Here is a 24,810-nt window from a genome sequence, read left to right on the forward strand (position 1 = left end):
ATTCAATTCAAACAAACATACAGCGCCACTAAACACTGCCATCTAGTAACGCATTTAGCCATTTTTGAAAAAATGTGGAATATTATCCAGATGTTCGAATGAATCGAAATGATGGAAAATCCCGATTCGAATGTGGATTATTTAATCGGTGGATCATCATCATCGATTAATGAAAAAATTCTTCGTTATGAAAATTTTGTTGAAAATGTATTGAAAAATGATTTGCATAAAGTTTCTTGCCAATATGAAAAGATCTGTGAACAAATTACCGATTATAATAATATTAAATCAACAATTGAAACAATCAATGGTGATCAAATGAAAACATTGAAAACAATGAATGATATTGGTTCAAATTGTTATGTTCAATGTGTCATGTAAGTTGTTTTTGATTCAAAAAACAAAATTATCTAATTGTCTTTTCTTTCAATGTTGCTCAGACCGAATACCGATCGAATATATTTATGTGTTGGACTTGATTGTTATGTTGAATTGACACTTGATGAAGCATTGAGATTCATTAATCGTAAAACAGAAATTCTTAAAAAATCAATGGAATTTTTAATGGAAAATTCTGCTAAAATTAAAGCCCATATTAAAATTGTATTAAATTTAATCGATCAATTACGAAACGATGATGATGGCGATGGATAATAGTTAATTTTTTAAAAATAAATACTAATTGAAAGAACAATCAAATAAATTCTGTACATTATTCATGATTAATATTCCTTCAATTTTGAGCATTTCTAAACAACCGATAAAATTGCGATAATAAGATGATGTTAGACCATTTGGTAATGAATGACAACCACCGATCCATAATTTTCCATTCGTATTTAATTCATTGGCTCCATCGGCAGAAATAGCGCTGGACATATATTTTTCATCCACTTCCATAATGCCTATTCGTTTATCTCTAAAAAATTATTCAATTAAATTCATGATTGAATTGAATAAATCAATCTAGTTAATATACCTAGTTAATATAACATGATGAAGTTCACCATCATTGATTTTGATCGTACTTCTTATACTAAGATAATTAGATCGTATACCAAGATTAAAACTAAATTCCAGATAACCATCGATCAATATTAAAGCAATATAATCCGATATTGTATTTGAATCATTGCTTAGCCAAAAGATTAATCCATCTTCATTTTTGGTACGCAATTTCAGTTCGATCAAATTTTTATGATAATTGACCCTTGTACAAAAAAATCATTAGAATAAAATATTCAAATGAAATAAGTAAAAATCAAATTACAATTGTAAATCCACTGTAGTCATATTATCCACATAGGATCTTCGTAATATTGAATTGGAATTCTTTTCGATAGCTATTGTAAATAGAAATAATTTTTTTTTAAATTTTCAATATAATTTGAATTTGGTAATATTTACCCTTTTCACACAATTCACCGTGATAATTCGGTTGACAATGGCATATGAATGTATTTACTAACCAAAAAAAGAAAACAAAATTGAATGATAACATTTACTAGATGAAGTGACTTACACCATGGTAAACATTGACCATCATTATGACATGGATTTTCAATACCACCACAAGGTGGACCATGATATGGTTGAACATTTACCAGATTGATAGCTTTGTCGATAATGTTTCGTTGTATGATACCATTAATAACAATACGTTGTATTGCTCCATTGAAATAATTATCGGCGGATGGTGGAATACCACCCAAATAAAATGGTTGATTAAGATTTAATTCATTTAGATTTCCAATGGCTACATCTGTCACTAATGGTCTGTGCACAGGTTTTGTAAAAAAATGATGGTTATATTCCATGAATTATATAATCAAAATAACACATACTCATCATCCATTTGTAACATTCCTATTTTTGATTGTCGTATCATAACTATTCGATGCCATTCTCCAAGTTTTAATCGATTTTGTGATCTAAAATGTTTTAGCGAAAAAAAAATCAATATTGATCGATAGAAACTTTCAGATAAAACTTACTTGATAGAAACATTTCCACTATTCGTTAAGAGCGATCGAAAAAAAATTTAAAAGAATAAGTTTGGAAAATATAGATTTTTTTTTAACATTTACCTTTTGTTTTGCGGATTTCCCAGATTAAAATCAAAATAAATAAAACCTTGATTCAGATGAAGTTGTAGAAAATCACCTTGACTATGACCATTGAACATGATTAAACCATTCAATGCTCTTGTCATAAGCCAAACTATAAACAAAAAATGGTTTAGTTTATCAAATAGAAATTCAATTTATCAAAACAAACCTTCAATTACAAATGTTTGACTAACACCTTGTAATGTTGGTAATTGTACAAATGATTGATTCCAAAAATCCATAACAGCTAATGAATGTGCTATGTTAGTTTTTTTTTGGAAAAAATGATAATAAAATTTTGCTTTGTTTCGAAAATGTATAACTTACATTTATTACAAATATGATGATCATATTGACAGAATGTACATTTATGTCCAGTACATAATTTTGTTTCACATTGTTCACCAATGAATTCCTTCGGACAGATACATTTAAATGAAAGATTACGTTGTCGACATTTACTACCATTTTTACAAAATGATCGATTACAAGCACTTTTGTCACAATTTTCTATATAAAAAAAAGATTCAAAATAAACAAATTTATTCATTTTCAGGCAGAAAAAACAGAAACATACCGATATTGTTCCAATTGATAAAATCTGGATTTCGATCCGACAAATGTATACGATTATCATTGACAATCAATGAATGTAGACAACCGGTAAAATTCTTTTTTACGCTTAAAAGATCAAAAAATTTTCTCTGATTTAATGATGGTAAACCACCAATGAAAAGATTATGACCTAAATCAAGAAGTTTATGTGGACCTTCACTTTTTCCAATTATCTGATCATTATTTATCGATAATGAAGCTTCAGCAAATTGACGATTAATCTGTATGACAAGATTACGACCAAGAATAATTGGTTTTGATCCTTTCAGCACTACAGTTCCACTTCCTAAATTGAATCGTAATTCAATGAATGAATTTTTTAAAATCAATGCAATATAATCGCCTTCTCCGGTATTTGTTTGTCCATTATATAGAATAATACCATCCGTTGTAAATGTTATTATTTCTAATTTAATTTTAACTTTTGAATGAGCTTTAAGTGTATCCATTTCGATAAAAGCTTCGCCATTGAAATGAATATTTTCCGATTCTTCATATCGATAATCATAATCGACCATTGTTGGCATTGTTGGACCAGCAGTATTCAAAAGGATTTCATTTTCAGACATATCCAACATTTTTACAGTCAAATGTTGTTGTTGTTGATCATAATCTTGATAACGAGTTGAACGACGTACCGGACTTGTTGTTGCTGAATCTTGAAATGCAACCGTAGTAGGATAACAACGATCTGATGGTAAAGATGCAATTGGCTCATTCATTTTACATGAATACAATTTCAGATGACATTCAGATTCATAAATTTTTCCATTACTACCACATACCGGATCAGTACTAAATGGACAATCAAAATCACAAACACAATGTGAATTTTTACATATTGCACTGAAATTACATTGATTATTATCAGTACAGGGATACGTTTCGGTTGTAATATTTACTGTAAAATTTTAAAAAAGATAAATTAATTAGATAGAATCATTCATTATTAGAAATAGTCTTACGGTCAATCGGACAACGATCCAAATGTCCGAATGTTGTTTCCGAACAAATATCACATTTCATTCCTTGAAATCCTGGTTTACATACACAACGGCCAGTCATTTGTTCACAATCGATTCGTGATGATCCAATCTTATTACATTTACAAGCTGAAATGGTAAGGTTTTAGAAAAAAAATGCAGAAAAACAAAAACAAATAAAACTTACGAATACAACCGGAATTTCCTTCGGATATCTTATGCAATCCCCAATAACCTGCTTCACAACGATCACAACGTAAACCACCGACACCTGGTTTACAATAACATTGATTTGATTGTGGATTACATTTCGCAAGATATGATCCCAGTCGATTACATTGACAAATACTTGGACATCCAGCATGATTTGGTCCAAGGGCTAAAGTTTTTTGATCCGGACAACAACCATAAACGGTATCGAAACAATCTTCATCGAAATCCAATTCTTGACAACATTTAGCAAAATCTAATCCTTTATGACAATAACTATATTTTGGACAATTTTGTTGTTGACAATTGTATTCTTTTTTAGTAAAATTATTGATCAATGGTGGTTGACCTTGACATGGTATATTTAAAAATTTTTTACAAAAATTCATATCCATTTTATCAATATTTTGTTGTCGATTACAAATTTCTTCACGAAATATACATTCATTTTCATAGATACGGCCATCATTTCCTGTTATAAACGATATATAAAATATTCAAAATTGAATCAAATGAAATTATTTGAACAAAATTACCACAAATTTTTTCCGAATTAGCTGTGAATATTGAACAATTGAAACTGTTGAAAGGAAAATAATCATTAAAATTTTACGTTATTTTTTTCGATTGACTTACTTGCAAAAACAAGTATTTTCTGTTGATTGATGTTGATGATCAATCATACAGATACCACCATATTTACATGTATTATATTGACATCGTGTATTCATTGATTCAGTGACTGAAATTTGGTGAAATGGAAAAAATATTCGATTATTATTAAATTAAAAAATGATCCGATAAAATATAATTACTTTTGAGCAATGGCAGCTTTCCTTCACAAGGTCCTTTATATTGTATGTTGATTTTTTTCAAACTTGAACAAGCCGATATCATTAATTGACATTGATTTTCATAGGTAATATTATTCGAACCACAAACCGGATCAATATAGGTGGGACATTTTTTCGGACAAACACACACCCCGTTTTCACAACGGGCACCAAATTCACAATGAATATTTTGACAAGAATTACATGGACCATGTTTAATAATCAGAATATTTTCTCGTTTTTTACATGCACTAGCACGAAATTCACATTCATTTGTATAGGTTATCAGATCTGAACCACAAACTGGATCATATTTCTATTTTGAAATGAAAAAAATGATTAGATATTTTTCAAAGAATCTTATAAATAAACATCAAAACCTTTTGACAATTTGTTGGACAAACACAATGACCACCTTGATCATCGGTTTCACATTTAGAATAATATAAACAATTAATATTTTCACATCCAAAACAAGGACCATCAGAAAATGTTATATTATTCAATTGTTTTTCACACATATCCTGACGAAATTTGCAACGATTTTTATACGTAATAAGATTGCTACCACAAACAGGTGAATATTCTTCATTACATTGTGGACAAATACAGCTATAATTTCCTGTTGGTGATAGGCCACAAATTGAACCATATTTACATATACCATGATTACGATGACAAAAATTATCTAAATCTTTATGGTTGATGATGATGATTATAAAAATGTTTGAATCAAAAAATTCCGAGTGTAACACTTACCACAAGTACCCATATATCGAATGCTAATATTTCGATGATTTAAACAAGCTTGACGTTTTAGATCACAATCAGAATCATATGTTTTACCATCAGTACCACATACTGGTTTCAATATTTTTGTACAACTTGTTGGACATTGACATTGAGCAATACCATAACGATTTATTTCACAATCCTGATATTGTGAACATTTTAGTGATTTACATGCATTGTTTTCTATCATGAGCAACAACGAAAAAACAAAACATTAAGTTTCAGGAATCAAAAATGACAATCAACAAACCTGAACATGATTTTTGATGTAATATTCGTAAACTTTTTGAACTACGACATGCTTCAACACGTAGTGTACATTCATTGATATATGTTTTACCATCACTACCGCAAACTGGTTCGAATTCATTACCACAAGCACAATTACATTTACAAATTGGATTACGATTATCATCAACTTGACATATTTGTGATGCTGGACATTTTACACCATAACATGGATCTGATAAGAAAAATGGAACGAAGAGATAAAATATCATTATTGTGGAAAATTGTAATTAACATACCACAAGAACCATTATAACGAACATGTATCTCTTTGGAAAATTCACATGCATGTCGATTTAATTCACAAAGATTTGAATAATCATGTCCATCAGTACCGCAAACTAAACGACTACCACGTGAATCACCATATGATGGACATTTTTCCATACAAACACATTCAGCCGAATGACCATCATATGATAATTGACATTCAGCACCAAGATGACAATTTTTTTTATAACATGGATTCGATGGATCCAAACGATCAGATCGATAACATGATTGAACAAAATTATTTACAACTAAAACTATAATAATAATAATAATGAAAAAGATTAGATTTGTCCAGAAAAACATTTGAAAAACATAATATTAAAAAAAATGTGGATTATAAGGATGATAATGATGATGATTTGATTGAATTCATTGAACTCAAATTTATTCAAGTTTCTGTTCCAATAACAATAACATCATTTTTTTAATATATAGTGATGGAATGCTCAGAATCCAGAATTACCAGAATTCTTGATCCAATTCGAATTAAATATTAACGATAATAGATGGCGTTCACTTGTTCGACCAAAGAAAAAAAAATCGAATGTTGCGGAAATGAATGAACAACAATAGTAAGTATCGATATAACTATCGATTATTCTATCGAACACAATCGAATACTATTGATTAATAAGATTAATATATTGATAACCACAACAAATCAATCGATTGATGATGATGATTACCAATTGAATATTTTCATTTTATCTCGATTTATAAATCTAACCATATTGTTATTTCCATGTTGTTGTTGTTGTTCAAGATTATTATTGTCATCATTATTTATAATGCTTATATAGGATTAAGTTTTTTATTATTATTATTGTTTTTTTTGGCTATCTCTCTCTTCATATATAAACATTGTTCAACAAACATTGTTGTTTTTTTTTATTTTCATTTTTTTTCATCATCATCAACGAAGACGACCAGAAAAAAATGAATCAAATTGATCGTAAAGACAATAAAGAAGATTTTTTTTTGGCTATATGCACAATTTATTTCTGTATGGATGATGATTCAAGAAGATTTTTTTGGGTTGTTTTTCGGGTGCACTTGTGTTATTCGCCAAACGAATCGATCTATTGGCCATCATGCCGGCGTCCAGCACCTGTGTACACGAAAACGAAAACGAAAAAAAAATGTTTAAAGGATGTTGTTATTGATGAAAATTACAAAATTTCGAATCGAATCAAATCGATTCGAATTTTCGATCCAAGCCATTTATTTTTGAATAAAACTGTCTAACAACAACAAAGTCTACCATCAAATAACTTTCAAATATGCCAATATAGCCCCCAAAACCACTTGGTTAAATGATGATGATGGTAGTGGCCATTGGCGATCATTGATGATGATCTAATATCGATAATCAATCTAATAATCGAATATTTAAGGAATTAGCTCCAAACAAGAAAATCGATATTATGAATATATTCAAAAATTACATTTGTGTGTTGAACACACACACACACTTTTTTTGGAATCGAGAAGCCACCAGATCGATAATTATAAGTAATGGATATATATTATTATATAAACGTTTAATTTGATTTACTCTTTCCATTTTCTATAGAGAAACGACGACGACGACGACTTTTTATTTGAACTTTTTTTTCCGTTTGGTCTTTGTGTTTGAAGAATCTAATATAATAAGTAAAAAGGATTATTGAATTGAATTGAATTGAATTTCACTTGTGATGACTTTTGGCCATATAATTTCAAACACGAAAAAAAAGTCAAGATTGAAAATCGTTTCGTTTTTTTCAAATCATTTAAAGTTTTTTTTTTGTTTCCACATTTGAAAATAGATTATATAATTTATTGAGTTGGATTAGGCAAATTAAACATACACACACACATCATTTGGGAGAGGAAAACTGTTTGAAAAAAAGCTAAAAAAACGATATCGATGAATTCTTTCCATTCAAATTGAAGTGATGTGTGTGTGTTGACATTTACTGTTTGAAAAAAAAATCAAGAGAGATTCGCCCGTGTTCTGTATTCACACATTTTACATTTTCGATTTGGATTCTAAACGAAGAAAAAAGAATCGGGTGAACAAAATTCAATCGAACAAAAAACAAAAACAAAAAAAGCTTAAAAGTCATCTATTTAAATTACACAAAAATTGTGTTTGACTGGGTTGGTGTTTGCATAAAGCATCACAATTCGGATTTCAAATTCAAAAAATTAATTTTCATTCTATTGTATCGTGTCGAAATGTCCTTGTTTTTGTTTTTTGTTTTGTTTACTTACTTTTTTTCTTTTGATTAAATTATCTTAACAAAAAAAATAGAAATTCTATGATATTTCAATTAGAAAAGGTAAAAAATCAAACATATGAATGATACAATAAGTCGATGATGATTGTTGAACAAAAAAAAAAATCGGGATTTACAGAATTATACACAAACACACATATGGAATATCTTGGAAGGCGGCGTGGCTTGGCGTAGGTTGGGCGCCATATTTGTATTTCCACATAGAGAATATACATCTGTTGTGTCTGATTGAGATGATGATGATGATGATGATGAGAAGAGTTGTATTGAGATGAATGTGTTGAGTGAGTGAGTGAATGCGCCGTGTTCAAATACAATAGGTTTTCTTCTTTTTTTGCTGGATTCTGGTTCTGGTTTCACATTTTTTTTTTTTTTTTTGGCTTGGTATTATTATTATTATTATATTCTTGAACAAATCTTTATGATGTGATCGTCGACAGAAATCATGAAATTGCTGAATGAAAATGAAATGAATATTCATATTATTTGAAAGAGAATCTTTCTGGTAAATTCATTGTCTGGTGTGTTTCGGGTTTCCGTTTTTTTGTTGTTGTTTGTTTGTTGCCCAGTTGTTCCGGTTTGTTTTCTTTAATTGAAAATTTATCGAATTCATTCAACGGGGAAAAAAAAGGTATGTTAATTGATTGATTGATTGATTTTTCCGGAAAAAAAGTTTTCAAAACTTTGAGAAATTTTCTTGGAAATTTTCGTTTTCAAGAAAAATTTTTTCCAGTAACAATTTCCATTTCGAATTCGAAAAAAAAATTCGAATGTTTTATTTCTTGTTAAACATTCGAAATGATGATGTTGATGATGATGATGACAAAAAATTGTGAATTTCTAAATTGAAACAAACAACAACAGAAGTTATATAAAAACAATCGTCATTATTTGTCGGCTGCCGAAATTTATATAAATTGTTTGATATTATCATCAAAATAAATAAATAAATATCAAACATTGAATGATCCGAGAATTTTTTTTTCTCTCTCTTGGTTATTTTGTTGACATTTGTAATTAATTCCAATTCTATGAAAGAAACGAAACGAAAATGAATGAAGCAAACAAGTTTTTAGTATTTAAATGTTTATCTAAGTATTTTACTTTCTTACTTTTTTTGCTTTTTCTTTTCTTCGAGGTTTTTTTTGTTGATGCTGTTATTCTTATTCTTTTTCGCTGTTTTTCGTCTTCAATTTGGTTGTGCAAATAATGAAACGAATCATAGAGAATGAGAGAAAGAAAGAATAGCCAGGAACAATATCGCATTTTAGCAAATAATAATAATAATAAAGCATATAACCCAACCAATTCAATATATTGAATTTTCGAATCGAATCAAGTTAAAGATGGTTGGTGAATGAAAGAATCTTATTCTTCTTCTTGATAACATTCATCCATCAAAGAAGCAAAGAAGAATATAAATTACAATTATTATAATAATAATGATGATGATTTACAGAATTTATAACCAATGAAAATATTAACAGAATCAAATTCTTTGAATGATAATTCAATTCGTTCGATTCTATTTCATCATCAACAACATTCAAACAATCGAACCACTTTGTGTAAATATAGTCAACGGTGCTGTATTGTCATAACGTTCGAAATGATAATTTTTACCTTCCATAATTTTTTCTTTGTAAATAATTTTTGAAATATGATTTATTCATTAATTTTTTCTTCTTCTTTTCTCTTTTTGGAATAGGAATTCAACAAACAAAGATAAAAAAAATTCTTCTGATCATTTTTTCATATTTAAATTAATCGAGAGAGGGGAGGAAAACAAACCGAAAAAATGTTCACCACAATCAATCGAAACAATAACAATGATGATTCTGGTTATTTAGTACAAAGTTATGCTGGTGGTAGCTCATCTAATCATGATTATCGAGGAAAAATCAAACAAGATCCAACATTATTATCCACATATGGTTATCCGCATCATCATCTGAATAATAACAACAAAATGACAACAGCAACAGCTGCAACTGCTTCGGGTCTTTATCATCAATCTTTATCAACGACAGTGGTAGAGTTATCGGATAATAATCAAAATCAAAATAATCCACATAAATTGATAACAAGTAAAATTACATATTATGCATTGATTGTAATATTGATTACAGGTATAATGGTAAGCATTTCACCGAATTGATTGTTTTGAAAAAAAAATTAATCATTTCATTCAAATTTTTATTTGAAAAATAGATGTTGGTTGTCGTTCCAATTGGCAGTACATTTTTATTCATCGATTGTAAGTTTTGTTTTTGTTTGTTCAAAAAAAAAAATGAAGAAGTCAAATCACAAACACCTTTCGAGTTGATCGATTTTTGTTTGTTTGTTTGAAATGTCATGATTAAGATGAAAGATTTTTTTGAATATCATTTACACCAGCAAAAACAAAACAAAAAAAATTCAGTTCAATCATATTTCCCCAGATAATATTCCCTTCAGGGAAAACAACCAAAAAAAAGGCTGTTTTGCATCTTTTTCCACTCATCTTTTTTCATCATTTTATCATCAACACCCGAGGTGTTTATTGTTGTTTTTTGTTGTGTATCCGACAAAAACACGCACACACACCTTTATCATCATCATCATCATGTAATTTACATCCCAAAACGATCATCAATATGATGATGATAGTCCCGATTGGTTTTTTTTGTTTTGTTTTGTTTTTTCATCATTTCAATCATTGTCATTTTCATCATGATTGAAGATATGTTTAATAATTTTTTTTCCACATGAATTGTTTTGTTTTGTGTGCATTATTTTCGATTAGAACATCATTTTACCCCGGTGTGTCTATATATGAAAGATGAGAGATGAAATTGATCGATTGATTCATACGGGTATTTCGAGACTTAACCTTTTGTTTTGTTCTGATACTTTCATTTTTTTCGGTGATATGCTATTGATATCTTTCTGTCATCATCGTAAAAATTTGATTGAATATTTGGGCACGAAATGAAATGAAAAAAAATGTTTTAATTTGAAAATTCCTGAATTGAAAAAAGTAACATTTGTTTTGTTTTTTATTCTTTTTTCGAATTTTTTTCAGATAAACAACAGCTTGCACAACGAAAATCCAATAAAAGTGGTAAGTCTTACAAAAAAAAACTTAATTTCTTTCATTTTTTTTCAATCAAATGTGAATTTTTCATAAACTTCCAAACTTGCAAAAAAAAACAATAGATTTTTGTAAATCAAAATGTCAATATGGTGCTGAATGTATATTGGATGAATATACAAATCAATCATATTGTCGTTGTCCATTAACAAGTTGTCCAGATGATTATCAACCTGTTTGTGGTTAGTTTCATAGATAAATTTTTGACTGAAAAAAATCAATTTTTTTTAACCTTTTTTTTCTCTATTCTCTTGTAAAAAAGGCTCGGATAATATAACATATATTAATAAATGTCATCTAAAATTGGAATCATGTAATAAACAACAAAATATTCGTATAACATTGAATGGTACTTGTGGTAAGTGAGATCAATTGCCAAATGAATATTATGCCTATAAGTTTATATACGAAGAAAAAAAAACAATTCATATCTGATCTATCTGGTCTTTTGTTGCTGTTTATCTTTACATTTGTTTTATATCGATATAATGTGCAAAAAAGCATTTTTTTTCTTTTTTGATTGAGATATGATGATGAAAGAAAGAAAAAAAAAAGTTGGATAAAAGTGATCGGAAATGAAATGAATGGTGAATTGAGAATTCCCATAGTGTGTGTGTGAATAGCAATAATATTTATAATGGACATATCTTTTTTATGAAAAATAATTACAAATATAAATAATAACTTTTATGCCTATCATCATCATTCATTCATTCATCTGAACTATGAAGATTTTTATTTTTTTTTGTTTCTGATCACTTATCTTTTTTTTCCTTTACGAATCTCTATAAACGTACTTGAACATACATCCATTTGGATGGATCGGATAAACATCTTTTATCTATCTGTTTTCATCCAAATGAATGAATGAATGAATGAATGGACAATCATTTTAACATAATAATAATAATATCGAGAAGTGGATAGTATATATAAAAAATTAAACGACATTAATCGAAAACAATTTCCTCTTTCTAACTCTGTAGGTTGTTGTTGTTTTTTTTGCAATGATGCTTTTTATATGGAAGGGCAAAAGTTGAATATCAAATGGATATCATTTCCTAAATGGTGATTGACCAATGAAAAGACCAATAAAAACCATTATTTTTTCTCTCTCTAAAATTTATCCAAAATATTACATTCATGATCATCATTCATTCATTCTAGAAATGGCTATTATTAATTGCAAAACAAAAAAATATGAACTCAAAAATCTCTTTTCAGATTCTATTTCTACTTAATTTTTTCCAATTCACAAAATGAATTTAATATGATAAAAGGATGCGCATGAATATTATAAAATTAGCTTCTGGCATTTATTATTATTGTGTTATTTCTCATGAAAAAAAAGACGAAAGAAAAATGCTACAAGTTTTATCTTGTTTGTTTATCAAACAATGTAACACATTTAAACATAGTTTTTTCTTTCTTCTTTTTCGTTTTCTTTTTGTTTGTTTGGATATATAAATTCTTTTAACATTCATCGATCCATTCATTCATTCGTTTCATTTTATCCATTCGTTTTGTTTTGTTTACATTAAGCACACACACACGCACATTCTATTTGCATAAAGAGAGAGAGAGAGAGAGAGAGAGAGAGATACTACTAACACGCCCGGCATCTACAAGACAAACATCGGTATCTTTCCGTAAGAAAAAAAAGATTATTAATGTTATTTCGTGTGAGAAATGGGAGAGGGAGAGAGAGAGAGATTTGAAAAAGTTAGGGAGACATCAATAAAAATAGTTTCAAAAGATGAATGACTTTCCGTTTCAGTTTATATATACATTACCGGTAGTTTGACATTTTATAGACATGACATTGTATTTTGACTACTGTTGTTAGTGTGTGATTATGTCGAATGGAGTGGAGAGAAAAAAATCGAATTTTTCACTTTAAAATTGAAAATGAAAATGAAAATTAATTATCACCGAAAACTGAAAATTTTTGTACGATGTTTATTGTGTGGGGATGACAAAACTTTCTTGCTAAGAATATTTTCCCAACCAAAACATCAGTATTGAAAAAAGCAAGAACGTGAATCCTTATAACAGGAGAAAAACAAAGACAAACAACGAAAAAGGGTTATCATTTAGTGAAAATAATGTATTTATAATTTATTATTATATTTAGAAAAAAAGCAAGCGAGTGATGCATTGAATTTTCAACAAAAAAAAATTTTACAAATTTTAAAATTTTTGGCATCTTTTTTTTCTGTTACAAAATACACACTTTTAGGTTATATAACCTAAGCCAAAATGGAAATGAAAAGTTTTTCGCTAACCAATTTTGACATGAATCCATATGGGAAATTTCTTTTCTTTCTTTTTTTTTCGTTACAAACATTCTTTATTATGATATTATCAATGTTCGTTATTTGGTACGCACTTTTTGTTTTTTGTTGAGCATATTTATTCATGTTGTGAGAGAGAGAGAAGTGTTGTAAAATTTTTAAAATTCAAAATGTACTTTGAAGAAAGCAAAGATTCTTCTTCATTCATTTTTTCATTCTGTTTGTTAATTCATCATCATCATCATGATGTACTTGTTTTCCAATAACTGTTGTCTGTTAATTTTTTTTCATGGTTGTTCGATGTCAAAGTGTTTCAGGAAAACAAAAAAGGGTTAACAAAAAATTTCCCCAATTTTTCCGTTGACAATAAGCTTCTATTTGACATTTTTGTAATGTTGTTTCGGTTTCATTTCAGATCCGAGTTTCAGTCGATATTGAATTTTTCCCAACAAAAAAAACATTTATAAAATCATCATTTACTTTCGATGAAATGGTACATTGAACATTATCATCATTATGATAATGTCATTTCAATATTATTTCCACCAACAAAAAAAAACAGGAAAAAAATCATTAGTTAAATTTGATTTGATTTTTCTCAATTGAAAATCACAATTTTCAATTCTATTTCGATCAATTGAAAAACGAAAACTAAAACAACAAGAATCTATTTCCACTGATACGATATCCGGTTGTTCATTTTGTTGTTTCATGTTTGTTTCTGTAGAAAAAAAAACATTCATTCAAGTCAGTTATCATGAATGAATATTGACATCAAACAACAACTAAAAAACATTTAAATAATTAATGGCAACAGAATAAATAAACAAAAAAAGTGTTGAATTTTATTTTTTTTCCAAAAAACTTTTTCTTTCTCTCATTCTCTCACCATCTAATCAGATTATTTGTTTGTTTGTTGATTTTTCAGTTGTTGTTTTGTTGAATTATGATCGAATTTTTTTTACATAATGTATAAAAACAGATATTATCAGCATCATCATAATCACATAATGAATCACAAATTATCATTTAAACAGATAGGTCATTAATATTGACAAAACAAAAGAGCGAAAATTTTTTCTTTTTTTTTTTTTTTTGAAAAAACATCAAGATCATGATGTATAACGAAGAAAAAAATGTATGCATCTCATTTAATCATCATGATGATGAAGATAAAAAAGTATAAACTTTGCCAAACTGAAGCACTGAAAGTGTTAATTCTCGAGAGAAATCGATTGAAGCAACACACACACTTTACATTTTTCTATTCTGTTCTTGTTTTTCAACTCTTATCATTTTTCGACTGACAGTTGCAGAACTGCGGAAGAACTTTCATATAAAAATATCCATGAAATTCTAGTGAACAAAAAAAACTCTTTCCTTCCTTTTTTCATCATTTTTTCTGTTTTGATTTGATCGATTTGGTTAGATGGTGTTTATTATTGTTTAAACGAAAAAAAAACAAATCACCATATAACTAGATGATAATGATATGGTGAACAATGTTTTGTTTCATTTATAAGATAAGGTTTTGTGCAATGAAATGATAATAATTCATTGATTTCTTCTACCAGCCAAAGAAGAAGCGCAAAAATTTCCCGAAAGGAAAAAAAGTATTTTCTGGTTTAAATATGAAAAAAGATGAAATTTTTTTATTTAAGAAAATGAAATTTCCAAAGCAAAAAAAAAAATCTAAATGGTTGAATGAATGAATGAATTTTCCGGGCAATTAACATATAAATTATTTACTTTTTATAATGACAAGAACAACAAGCAGAAAATTACTCATTTTGTCCATCAAATCAGAATCAGAATTTTAAATTTTCTTTTTTTTTTTTGAAATGAATGTAAATCAAATCAAGTTTTGAAAAGAATTCAGTTTTTGTTTCCACATTTAAAATTCATTTCTTTTCTATTTTTTTCTTTCTTCTGTTTGTTTTCAGATTCAGCATTATGTAAAAATATTGTCTGTCAACGTTATCAACATTGTCAATTGAATGAAAATGGCCAAACACAATGTGTTTGTTCACAGCAACAACAATCATCGGATGCTTGTCGTAACAAGCAACCAGGTAAGATGCTTTTAAAAATTCAGAAAAATAAATTGAAAATTTTTTGCTCTGGCCTTCTTCACAAATTGGATTCATAATTAAGTTTGCGGTTCGAATGGAAAATTATTCGATTCGTTATGTGAATTGGAAAAATATTCCTGTATTTATAATATCGATTTGTTACCGGTCGATGATATTACATTCTGCTCGGGTTCTCATCATGTATCAACAACAACTAAACAAAAACAGAAAACATCAGCATCAGAAGCCGCATCAATAACAAAATGGTCTAATTATGGTGATGTTGATCATCAACAAAATGTTAAATGTGGTGATCAAATATGTCATTATTATGCTAAATGTCAACAAACAACCGAAAATGTTTCATCATCAACAACAACTTTGTTATTATCATCAAGCCCGGGGACATCAACAACAACAACAATTGCAACAATGAAAAAGTGTCAATGTCAGAATAATTGTTCAAATGGTAATTTGGTATTCTATTTATTTATTTTCCTGTTTTTTAATTGCTTTCTTCATTTACATTTACTCAATAATTATTTGCATTGATGGCGATTGTTTACATTTTTGAAAAAAAAATGCAGAATATGATCCTGTTTGTGGTAGTAATCAACAGAATTTTCCAAATGAATGTGAATTACGATCATATGCATGCTCAAGGCAATTAAATATAACTAAATTATACAATGGTATTTGTGGTATGTTTTGTTTTTGTTTACCGTTTATTTTTGTTTTTTGATCAAATTTTTCATTTAATCGATTTTTCTCCATTGAATGTTTGTAGGTAAATGTTATCCTGAATGTAATTATTATTCAAAATGTCAGCTAAATGAACAAAATAATAATATACCGGAATGTATTTGTCCACAAGTTTGTAAACGGTAAGTTTATATAGGATTCTGATTCTATTTACTTGATTGATGTGTTACACCATATTTTGTTTCTTGCAATTTTCCAATCTTTTTTTTCTATAATTTTCTTTTTCCAGTGTTGATCAGCCTGTTTGTGGAGATAATGGTAAACAATCAAAAAAAAAAAACAACCAGAAACAAAAAACATCTGAGCTCTTTTTTTATTTCAAAATAGTTTAGATTTAGTTAGAATAGATAGATAGAATGTAAAACAATTCAGGCAAAACATTTTAAAAAAAAATAATCATATCATTACATAACACTACAGACAACATTCAAAAAACAATGATTTTATTTTCGAAAATTAACGATTATTAATAATAATGAATTTAACATTGAATTTAATAAGGCATAACATATGAAAATGAATGTGAATTACGAATAGCATCATGTCGTTTACGTAAACAGATTAATATACAATTCAATTCAAGTTGTGGTAAGTGAAAAAAAAATATTCTTCTCATATCACAATTTCGATTAATTTCTTGTTCATCATTTTTGTTTTCTCCAACCAACCAAACAAAACAAATTCTAGATTTATGCCACAACGTTATTTGTCATTATGGTAATTTACATTTGTTTGTTTTTTTCCCGAATGATTACATGGTGGATTGGTTTTCTGTTTCTGGATAGGATAAGGGTTTTTTGTTTTTCATTGTAGTTTTTTTAGCAGCCAATTTACCGTAGATAATTATAATTATTATTATTTACGATCCTATTCAATTTTATAGTGAAAAAACAAAAACAAAACAAAACTGATCTACCATGTAAACACACACATTTGGTTGTTGGTTGTTAATTTGCCTATCTTTATCTCATTCGTTTTTTTTCTCTTCGACCAAAAAAAAATATAGGAGCTACTTGTGTTAATGGTGAATGTTTATGTACAAATAATTGCCAAAATAATCTTGTTGAAGAACCATTATGTGCTAATGGTAAGAATTTTTCCATAATTTTTTTTCATTGTGAAAATTTTCCATTTAAAAACAATCGATTTTTCATTGTTTTGTTCCCTTGATTATCTTATCTATTAGATGGTAATACATATCGTAATGAATGTGAAATGAATCGAATGGCTTGTAATAGCCGTAAAGAATTGATTGCGTATGTATTGATTGATTTTTATTCATTCTTGATAAAAACATTGATTTTTTCATTATTTTAAAATCAATAGATTATTCTATGGACAATGTGAAGAAACAAATAATGAAAATTATTTAGAAGAATTTCATCAATTAATACATCAAGATGAATTGAATCATCATTATGATCAAATTAAATCCGATCAACCAACAACATCATTGATGATTGAATTGGATCAATCAAATAATCGACAACAATCGATTGATTGTAACCTGGATAAAATGGTATTTATTTTTGGATAGTCAAAAACATTCAAAACATTTTGTTTATCAATCATTTCATTTTATCATTACAGAATCAAACTTGTCGACCAACCATAATTGATAGCAACTATATATACATTTGTGGTATGAAATTCCATGTTACACTGTTAAAAACCGCCTGATGTTATATCCTCAGAATAAGAAAAACCCGAGGTTATATCCCCAGATTCCGAAAAATCTGAGTTTATATCTTCAGATTATTTTAAGGATCAGGATCGCTTCGGGCTGCAGCGAAAGTTCAAATTTGCCTCTAAGCGACATTCCATCCATCCATGGAACATCTTTCCATGTGATGTATGTCATGATTTAATTGAAAGCTCATGTCTTGAGAGAATTCTAAATTTGGTGCTAATGACTATTAATGATGAGTTCCTCAACAACAAATCACTTTTAGCAAGTCTTATATCGGGCGCTCAGTACTGTGATACACCTTTTTCTGTTCGATCTGTCGCCGGTGGTTTTGCTTATGCAGGCGATATGATTCATCTCTCAGAACTTATCGTTTGCCTGGAACACATTTTATTGGTCGAAGTTGCCATGGCCGTTGGTGTTGATACCAATCGTATCGAAGCAAGCAAAGCATTTCAATTATATGCCACATACAAAACGATTTGTCTCATAAGTTTCAGCACCATCATAACAACCGAACAAATTAGCGAATTAAGTGCTAACATTTCAAATCTATTCCGTTTAGCACTGGAAATCGATCACGAATTTAAAATTACACCCAAACTACACCATCTTACACATTATCCGGACCTGATACGGATGTTCGGTCCGTTGATACAGTTCTCTACCCTTTCATTTGAAAGGAAACACCAGTATTTTAAGAAATGGGTAAAGCTCATAAATAACACCATTAACCCTTCTTATTCGTTGGCCAATCGTCACCAGTATCATCAATCCATTGTAATGAAAGATTATGAACAGACGAAATTCGATTTCAATCATCAACAAAATGTTGATCCCCAATTTATGGCGGAATCGACTTCATCATTTCATCAGCAGTGGCCATCACCTTTCCCACTGAAGAAAAACATCGCAAGGCGAATCGGCCAATCAGGCATGTGGATTGAGGCAAGATCGTTTTGGAAAATGAATGATGAAATATATGTCAAAGGAGAAATTTTTGAACTAAGCGTTATGAAAGAACTAACTTTTCCCATCTTGATATCAAAACATCCATCAATTTATGTCCCGTATCTTAAACTCTTTCACATAAACGACTTTGTTCGAGTCGTAAATGAAAAAAAAATCCTATTAACAGCTTTCATTTGATACAATAACATCGAATATTCCAGATTCCAGCAGATCACTTTTTTTAATTTTTGAATAAATTTTTTTTAAACCTCATATTTTTTTGGTCTGGAGTTATATCCTCATGGATATAACCTCAGGCGGTTTTTCAACAGTGTATGCTGCTTATTTTTGGTTTTCTGGATTTAATTTTTCCCCAAATCAAATATATAGATAATAATCAAATATTTCAATCCGAATGTGATATGTTGTTGCAACAAAAATGTAATGATAATGGTGTTGGAGAATCATCGAAACAACAAATCAATTGTACTAATCGTATGTGTCATTTGTTTGTGGGATGGGGTGGTTGAATTGATTTATTCTTTTGGATTACTTTTCTGGATTTATAGATTGTCATTGTTTTAAGAATGGTATCCATAATCATCCTCATCACCATCATCGATCCAACGCTGCTGCTCAATTATGCGATTTTAGATTTGGTCATTGTTTGTGTAAACAAGGATGGCATGGTTCGAAATGTGATTCATGTTCATCCGGTTATTGGAATGCTGCTGTTGTTGTGGCTACTAAAGATAATAATCATATCAAAAACATTGACTGCAAACGTAAAGAATTTGATTTTATTCATTTGGAAACAAATAATGATAAAATATTATTGTTTTTATAAAATAGCTTGTAATTGTAATCCAATAGGATCGATTAATCAAAATTGTAATGATTCGAATGGAAAATGTCAATGTAAACCTGGTGTAAAAGGTCATCGATGTGATCGTTGTCCAACAAATACTCATCTAACCAATCAAGGATGTGTTCATAATTCATTAAATAAAAATATTTCCTGTTCACCGAATCGTTGCCGATTTGGATCGATATGTCAATCAAATGGTTCCTGTACTTGTAATTTTAATTGTAATTCATTCAATAATCATCATCATCATCATTATCAATCAATATGGTAAGTTGATGATGATCAATTTGATTATCCAATGATTAATAAGCACGTGATTTTTTTTGGTTTCTTGATGATATAGCTCTTCAGATGGAACAATCCATAAATCAATGTGCCATTTTCGTCAATATATGTGTAATTTACAAAAACGTTTACAAATTAACAAACATTGTCGTGTTGATTGATTGATTGATTCAATCAATTAATTAATTTATCTGTTTTATCAATCTATCTATCTGATTTATAATATATTGCCTTTACGAAATTTATCTAGTTCATAGAATGATGCTTTAACAATACGGCCACCAAAATAACGGCCATTTAAATCGACTAATGCTTTTATAGCTGAATCAACATGTGCAAATTCGATAAAAATTTTCACCGCATCTTCTTCATTTTCATAATCTTTTTTCTCAAAAATTTGACATTTAATTACTTCACCATATTTGGAACATTCTTCTTTTGTTTCAGGTTCTAATTCTGAATCAACTTCACCTGGACCAACCATATTACGTAATAATACAACTTTGGATGGATTTTTCAATTTTTCAGCAATAGGCAAATCATCCATTTTCATTTTTTCATCTTCACAAATAATTTTACCTTGAGTTTTACTTGTTTTTTCCACTTGTAATGCTTTATTAATACCTTGTTCTTCTTTACCAAGACCTTGGCCTTGTTTATAACCCATTTTGGCCATTATTTTGGCAGCCACTGAACTAACTTCAAATCCTTTTGATGTTTTTTGATTTGATGTACTTGATGTACTTTTTGTAACTTTTTCAACATTTTCCAATAAAGATGGCGGTGGTGCAAATGCAGCCAATGTTTTGCTTTGTTTTGAATCAGATGTTGATCGATTATGACTATTCTTGTTTTCATATTCATCATCATCATCATCTTCATCATCATCATAATCTAGTCCAAGACTTCGAGTGGCAATTATCGGAGATTTTGAAGCTTTTTTTTCCTGTTCTTTACGTTCTTTGATTAATTTTTCATAATCATTTGGCCATCGTGGATCGTATTCGTCTTTTGGATCCCAATCACCACCAAGCAATGAAGCACCTTGTTTAGTCATATTCATTTGATTCATATCGATAACTGGCGGTGGTGGAATTTCATCCACTTTGGATGATAATAAATTTCGACTGTGGTAACCTCCATACAATGTTGATTGATTTTGTTTGTAATTATTCTTCGAATATAGATAAAACGTGAGGTAAACGTGTTTTTCAAATCATCATTATAATTCTAATTACCTTTGCAGTAGTTCTTTTCAATTGTAAATGATCTTGTAATAATTTGATACTCGAAGTTTTACCTGTCGATTCATCATTCAGTGTTATTATATCATCGTATAATGACATTTTGAAATATTTTCGTTGTTTTTTTTTTCCGTCGAAAAATTCAAATATTTTTTTGAAAATGGCTCAAAACAAAACACAAAAAACCAAAAAAGAAAATCTGCACGCAGCTTGTATCGTCTATTTGAACTTCAATCAATCTCATCATGTGGAAATAGTAGAACAGTAATGAAAATTTAAAATTTATTAAGTAAATTACAGAATATCACAGAAGATCATGATTTTTTTTTGTTGCAACAAAAAAAAAAAGATAATTATCATGATGATAATGATTTATGAAACAATTTTATTTTGATGAGTTGATTCTACTTTTCCGTTAGCAGTGATGATACGTGTTTCACCATGCATAAATGTGGCAAATTTTTTCAAATTTATTCTAGCCTTTTCGGCTTCGATTCGTAATCGATTACGTGGTTCTAAAAATGGCTTAAACAAACAATAAGAAAAAATATTAAAATGATGATAATAAATCAATCGACTTGATACATACTTCATCGGAAAAAGCAAATGTACCCCAATGAATAGCTACAGAAAATTTACTTCGTAAATCTTTATGCAATTGAATAGCTTCGGCTGGATTAATATGTTGATATTTCATATATCTACGTGGTTCATATGAACCGATTGGAATGGCCGATACATCGAATGGGCCATATATCGAACCAATTTGTTTGAATACATCACAAAAACCGGTATCACCAGTGAAAAAAAATCTAAAACGAGGACCTTTTACTACCCAACTACCCCATAATGATTTATTATCATCGGTTAATGTACGTTTACTCCAATGTTGTGCAGGTGTAAATACGAATGAAACTAAAATTCGAATGAAAACAATCAAATTGAATTTAGTCAAATTTTATCAATAAATCTGTTGTTGATCATCATAATTACCATCACTTTTATCCGGTACACAATTTTCTTCCCACCAATCTAATTCGACAACATTTTCACATCCAACACGACCAAACCAATCACCTGTATGTTTTTGTTTTGAATATTACAATGATTATGGAATGGAATCGAATAGAATCGAATAAAAAACAAACCTAAACCAATAGGAATGAACCAACGAAGATCGGAACCATATCTTGCATTCAATAATACAACAGTATTTAAATCAAGATGATCATAATGTGAATGTGATATGATAACAGCATCCAAATTTGATGGAAGATCATGAACCTTTTTTAATGAATAAAATCAATCGTAATGAAATGATCAAAATGATCGTCTAACACACAAAAACGTTATTTAACATTATACATACCGTACAAGGTGGATCACGAAAACGTTTTGGACCAATCACTTGACTTGGTGATGCTCTTTCACTAAACATTGGATCAGTCAATACTGTAATGTTATCGAATTCGGCCAAAACCGAAGCATGACCTAACCATGTTATACGAAATGAATTTTCCGGTGGTTTAGTTGAAATGTTTGGCTCTAATATCGGTAAATGTTGATTTAATTCCTTGAAAAAAATTCTCATTATTTCATTTTACAGAAATTATATTATTAGAATTTACTTTTTTCGATGCAACATTACTTTTGTCACGTGACAGACCTAGCTTTAAAATATTTGTAAATGTTGGTAATCTATAATTTGGCCATGGATTTTGATATTTTCCACCAATCATTAATGATTGTTCCATATCTAAACAATTAACAACAGTATTTCTTTTGACCATTTGACTTGTTGTTGAATTTTGTCTTGTTAATTGATGATGATTTGTTGTTGAACATAATGATAATTGACTGGATGAAGTGGTGGCAGCAGCCAAATTATTCATACGATATAAAGATGATTGCCTGGATTGTGTTGAATGATTTGAATTCAGCTTTTGATAATGATGATAATGATGATGATTATTATCGCTATTTTCAGGAATAAATTCCAATTCAGAATTAACTGGTCGTACAGGTAGATTAGCACGTTCACTATCATGACGATATTTATCTTTACCGGATGAACATATAACAGCATTACGGCTAATCAATTTATTATTATCCGATGTATGATGATGATGATGATGATTGTGATGATGAGTATTACCGTTATTATCATCAACATCATCATTTTGTTCAAACGAATTCAAACGTTTGGATAAGAATTTAAATTTTTGTATCATTTTTTTCGTTGTTGTTGTTGTTGTTGAAAATCACATTGATAATAATAATATTCTTTTAAAATGAAAAATTAACCATTGATTTTCACTAAACAAATATTTCGGGAACATTTTTGAATTTGATTATCGATTTGATTGTTCCATTAATGATGATGATAATGAAGAATAATTTAGGCCACAAACGAAAATGCATGTGAATAACAACCTTCATTGATCACAATGTTGCCATTGACTTTGTTTTTTTTTCTTTTCTGTCGATGTTGTTTGTTGTTGTTGTTCATCCATTATTCGAGATCGACAGACAAAGAGAATATTCTATTCTACAACAACAAGTTGGCAAATGAATGTTGGTTGGTTTTTTTTAAACATAGTGGCAAAAAAGTAAGAAAGAAAACAACAGTAGCGATCTATTTTTAATTTTCTTTTTATTCATGCAAATGCAAAATCAACCAACCAACCACATCAGTTGGTTTATTCCGATGGTGATGATAATATGTTTCTCGTAAAATGAATGAATATCGTTTTCATTTTGTTAGTTTATAAATCATATTTTATCAAATCTCATTGAAAAAATTTTGTTCGAAAAAAAGATGGCAGCACTGGTTCTGAAAAATTTTTTTATAAAGTTCAGTAAGGTTAGGTTGATGACAATGACTGTGATTCATAGTTGAGTGAGGTTAGGTTGGTCATCATCAATATGACTGTGATTCATAGTTCAGTGAGGTTAGGTTGATGACTATGACTATGACTTATAGTTCAGTGAGGTTAGGTTGACAACTATAATTATGACCAATATTCATAGTTCAGTGAGGTTAGGTTGATGACTATGACTATGACTTATAGTTCAGTGAGGTTAGGTTGACAACTATAATTATGACCAAGATTCATAGTTCAGTGAGGTT

At 28.9% G+C, this 24,810-nt stretch overlaps 6 protein-coding genes and 1 long non-coding RNA gene across 10 annotated transcripts; 3 read left to right on the plus strand and 4 right to left on the minus strand.

The window, feature by feature from the left end:
* The first annotated feature begins 2 nt into the window (after positions 1-2).
* Positions 3-994, plus strand: Uxt (Uxt prefoldin-like subunit). Its single transcript, XM_075820216.1, has 2 exons — positions 3-377; positions 441-994. The coding sequence occupies exons 1-2, from the start codon at positions 109-111 to the stop codon at positions 652-654; spliced, it is 483 nt and encodes a 160-aa protein (XP_075676331.1). The 5' UTR covers positions 3-108; the 3' UTR covers positions 655-994.
* Positions 650-6,505, minus strand: LOC113794010 (agrin-like). The gene is made up of 20 exons (XM_027344092.2): positions 6,069-6,505; positions 5,792-6,004; positions 5,509-5,724; positions 5,130-5,443; positions 4,732-5,065; positions 4,553-4,658; positions 4,453-4,496; positions 3,894-4,388; positions 3,689-3,835; positions 2,686-3,624; positions 2,436-2,618; positions 2,278-2,367; positions 2,088-2,220; positions 1,995-2,012; positions 1,845-1,931; positions 1,523-1,776; positions 1,408-1,464; positions 1,271-1,343; positions 980-1,210; positions 650-919 (listed from the first exon to the last, which is right to left on the minus strand). Exons 1-20 carry the CDS (start codon positions 6,403-6,405, stop codon positions 679-681), a joined length of 4,512 nt encoding a protein of 1,503 aa, XP_027199893.2. The 5' UTR covers positions 6,406-6,505; the 3' UTR covers positions 650-678.
* Positions 6,506-8,817: 2,312 nt separating this feature from the next.
* On the plus strand, positions 8,818-21,233 carry LOC113794005 (agrin-like). 4 transcript variants are annotated; one of them, XM_075820203.1, is made up of 21 exons: positions 8,818-9,015; positions 10,093-10,521; positions 10,596-10,641; positions 11,449-11,487; positions 11,583-11,699; positions 11,780-11,875; positions 15,755-15,883; positions 15,966-16,352; positions 16,471-16,584; positions 16,671-16,767; positions 16,875-16,903; positions 17,147-17,233; positions 17,333-17,362; positions 17,652-17,732; positions 17,832-17,901; positions 17,972-18,164; positions 18,236-18,287; positions 19,674-19,778; positions 19,853-20,068; positions 20,136-20,418; positions 20,495-21,233. In XM_075820203.1, the coding sequence occupies exons 2-21, from the start codon at positions 10,183-10,185 to the stop codon at positions 20,595-20,597; spliced, it is 2,613 nt and encodes an 870-aa protein (XP_075676318.1). In that variant the 5' UTR covers positions 8,818-9,015; positions 10,093-10,182; the 3' UTR covers positions 20,598-21,233. The 4 variants fall into 4 exon arrangements, with proteins under 4 accessions (XP_075676318.1, XP_075676321.1, XP_075676320.1 ...); XM_075820205.1 differs by lacking the exon at positions 8,818-9,015 and adding an exon at positions 9,308-9,479; XM_075820204.1 differs by lacking the exon at positions 8,818-9,015 and adding an exon at positions 9,864-10,026.
* LOC142645056 (uncharacterized) lies at positions 10,093-11,360 on the minus strand. The gene is made up of 2 exons (XR_012846225.1): positions 11,257-11,360; positions 10,093-11,192 (listed from the first exon to the last, which is right to left on the minus strand). It is a non-coding gene; the product is annotated as an uncharacterized LOC142645056 (long non-coding RNA).
* LOC142645051 (uncharacterized) lies at positions 18,326-19,624 on the plus strand. Its single transcript, XM_075820210.1, has one exon. The coding sequence runs from the start codon at positions 18,555-18,557 to the stop codon at positions 19,479-19,481; it is 927 nt and encodes a 308-aa protein (XP_075676325.1). The 5' UTR covers positions 18,326-18,554; the 3' UTR covers positions 19,482-19,624.
* LOC113797791 (splicing factor 45-like) lies at positions 20,062-21,871 on the minus strand. The gene is made up of 2 exons (XM_027348228.2): positions 21,675-21,871; positions 20,062-21,610 (listed from the first exon to the last, which is right to left on the minus strand). Exons 1-2 carry the CDS (start codon positions 21,780-21,782, stop codon positions 20,654-20,656), a joined length of 1,065 nt encoding a protein of 354 aa, XP_027204029.2. The 5' UTR covers positions 21,783-21,871; the 3' UTR covers positions 20,062-20,653.
* Positions 21,872-22,003: 132 nt separating this feature from the next.
* On the minus strand, positions 22,004-24,387 carry LOC113797789 (N-acyl-phosphatidylethanolamine-hydrolyzing phospholipase D-like). The gene is made up of 6 exons (XM_027348227.2): positions 23,309-24,387; positions 23,050-23,253; positions 22,829-22,964; positions 22,674-22,757; positions 22,270-22,595; positions 22,004-22,205 (listed from the first exon to the last, which is right to left on the minus strand). Exons 1-6 carry the CDS (start codon positions 23,909-23,911, stop codon positions 22,053-22,055), a joined length of 1,506 nt encoding a protein of 501 aa, XP_027204028.2. The 5' UTR covers positions 23,912-24,387; the 3' UTR covers positions 22,004-22,052.
* Between the last annotated feature and the right edge of the window lie 423 nt (positions 24,388-24,810).

This window comes from Dermatophagoides pteronyssinus, unplaced genomic scaffold (genome assembly GCF_027571235.1).
Source record: "Dermatophagoides pteronyssinus isolate colony J.1.1.1.1 unplaced genomic scaffold, Derpt_VIB-CSIC_2022.12 sq0006, whole genome shotgun sequence".
NCBI classification, from domain to species: Eukaryota; Metazoa; Arthropoda; class Arachnida; order Sarcoptiformes; family Pyroglyphidae; genus Dermatophagoides; species Dermatophagoides pteronyssinus.